At 30.2% G+C, this 2098-nt stretch overlaps 1 protein-coding gene across 1 annotated transcript; it reads right to left on the bottom strand.

Annotated features, from left to right (window-relative positions):
* Positions 1-688: 688 nt before the first annotated feature.
* LOC124359749 (pyridoxal phosphate phosphatase PHOSPHO2-like) lies at positions 689-1892 on the bottom strand. Its single transcript, XM_046812750.1, is given in 2 exon segments — positions 689-1607; positions 1610-1892. Coding segments are annotated over 2 exon segments (723 nt in total). The 5' UTR covers positions 1868-1892; the 3' UTR covers positions 689-1142.
* Positions 1893-2098: the final 206 nt, after the last annotated feature.

Consider the following 2098-nt stretch of genomic DNA (forward strand, 5'->3'; position numbering starts at 1 on the left):
TAAGGGGTGCAACAGTTGAATTTTAACATTGATCTTGTGGGGTTAAAATCAAAACCGCTATATAATTCACATTAATAATACTAAACCATACTTTAACTCTATATACATACAGCAGAAGTTATTTCCTGTTTTTCTTTAAGAGGCGTATATTTATTTGGTTAGTAATATGCTTCTTAATCACTTATCACACATGATACAAGAAAGATAGGATATTTATATCTAAAGACATCATTAATGTCAACTTCACCACTTTCTAACTTACAATCATATAGTATATTTACAGATAATTATATTTATTCTTTTTCTGTACTGTACAATACTTGTTGAGAAAATCACATTATCTTTATGTAAACTATAATGTAAATATAATTCATACAAATTATTGAGTATTATTTTAGAAATTGATTGTTATATTTTAGGTGCAACAAATGCAGTATGGTTTATATTTTAACAAATAATTTATTCTAAGGTCACTTAATTTGATTTTGCACAGATTTGACAAAGGAAGATTTTACAATGCCTCTTCTGGGTTCATTTATTGTGTTTAATGTATGATATTGAAACCATTTCCTGTCCACTTTCAACAAATACTGTCAAATTATTTTAACAATGGTTTTGGGTTTGATGGATAACAAAATCAATAAACAGTAATTTATACAGTACAATTGTTAAAGAAACAATATTATAAACTAATGTCTTAATAATTAAATAAATTTGCACTGTATACATGATTGTATTAAACAACCATGCACCATAGCAGAAGACCAATTTTTTGTTCCATTTGTTAAGTCAAGATACTAAAACAAAAATGTGATTGGCTAATCACTTCCTTATTGTAAAACAATTTAAATTCAAACTATAACTGTTTGTTGTTGTTATAAACAAAATGTTCACATATTACGAATCAGATTTTAACATTCGCTTGATTATAATAAATGTTCTTCACTTGACTTAGATTAACATAGTCCTGTCATATGCTACTCAATATGAAATTATTTTTTTTTAATAAATGAATGGCAAGGTACAAACATTTATTTCAAAATTCGAGATGGGGGATATACCTCTTTAAAGAGTACAATTTTATATGAAATGTTTATAAATTGAATTATGTGTGTTGAAATACTATAAATTAAATGGAATGTTTATAAAACGCTTTCTAGATTATTTCTTATTTCATCAGCTGAAGTCCATATGTAAACTTTGGCAGCAAGTTTACCCTGAAACGTGGAGTCTTTTAGTGAATTTTCTAATTGAAACCCTGCTCTGGGGAACACAAAGTCATTTTCTTTCAACTTGAGCGCAGGACACAAATCATTCTGTCCATCTCCCACGTACACTACAGCATCAAAACTTTCTCCCTCAGTTTGTCTCTCCTTCAGATAAGTTTCAAGAATGTAACCTTTACACAGATTTCGAGTGCTCAAATCACACCAGTTCTGATCCTGGTATGGTTGGATCGAGAGAAGACCTTTTTCATCAAAACTCGCCGGGTTTGTAAAAACATGTTTCACGCATTCTTGGAGGTTCTTATGTTGCAACCATTCTTCAATGAACACTGAATTTGAGTCTGATATGATGATTGTTTCATGCCCTTCCACTTTTAAAACCACTTGAGGAGCTCCTGCATGTTTGGTGTGGGCGTCAAGTTGTGCATTGCTCCAAGGATCATTTCTTTCTTTACTTTATTTTTGTACAACAGTTTGAACACTTCAGCCATGTACTGGGTCCACCCACTTGTCTGATACAGTCTACGAACTTTCTCAGGTATCAAGTCTACATGGATCAGCTTACGAGCGACTATGTCACTATTCTCTTCTACCATAGTATGATCAAAGTCAAATGCCACAAGCAGACGTCGACGCAACATCTGCAATAAAAAAACAACCTAAAAATTAAAAACCATTAAGGAACATTAAATTAACATATAGAGTGTTTGAAATGATTCTTTAGTCAATTTGTTTTGAAAAAAAGCTGAATCATAACTTTATGTTTATTTTGTGATAAGACTAGATGAGCAGCACTTTTATAGCAAATAATCTTTATTTTGTTTGATATATGACTTGAAAGAATAGAATTAATTTAAAAGTAAATTAATATT

This window comes from Homalodisca vitripennis, chromosome 4 (genome assembly GCF_021130785.1).
Source record: "Homalodisca vitripennis isolate AUS2020 chromosome 4, UT_GWSS_2.1, whole genome shotgun sequence".
In the NCBI taxonomy this organism is placed as follows: domain Eukaryota; kingdom Metazoa; phylum Arthropoda; class Insecta; order Hemiptera; family Cicadellidae; genus Homalodisca; species Homalodisca vitripennis.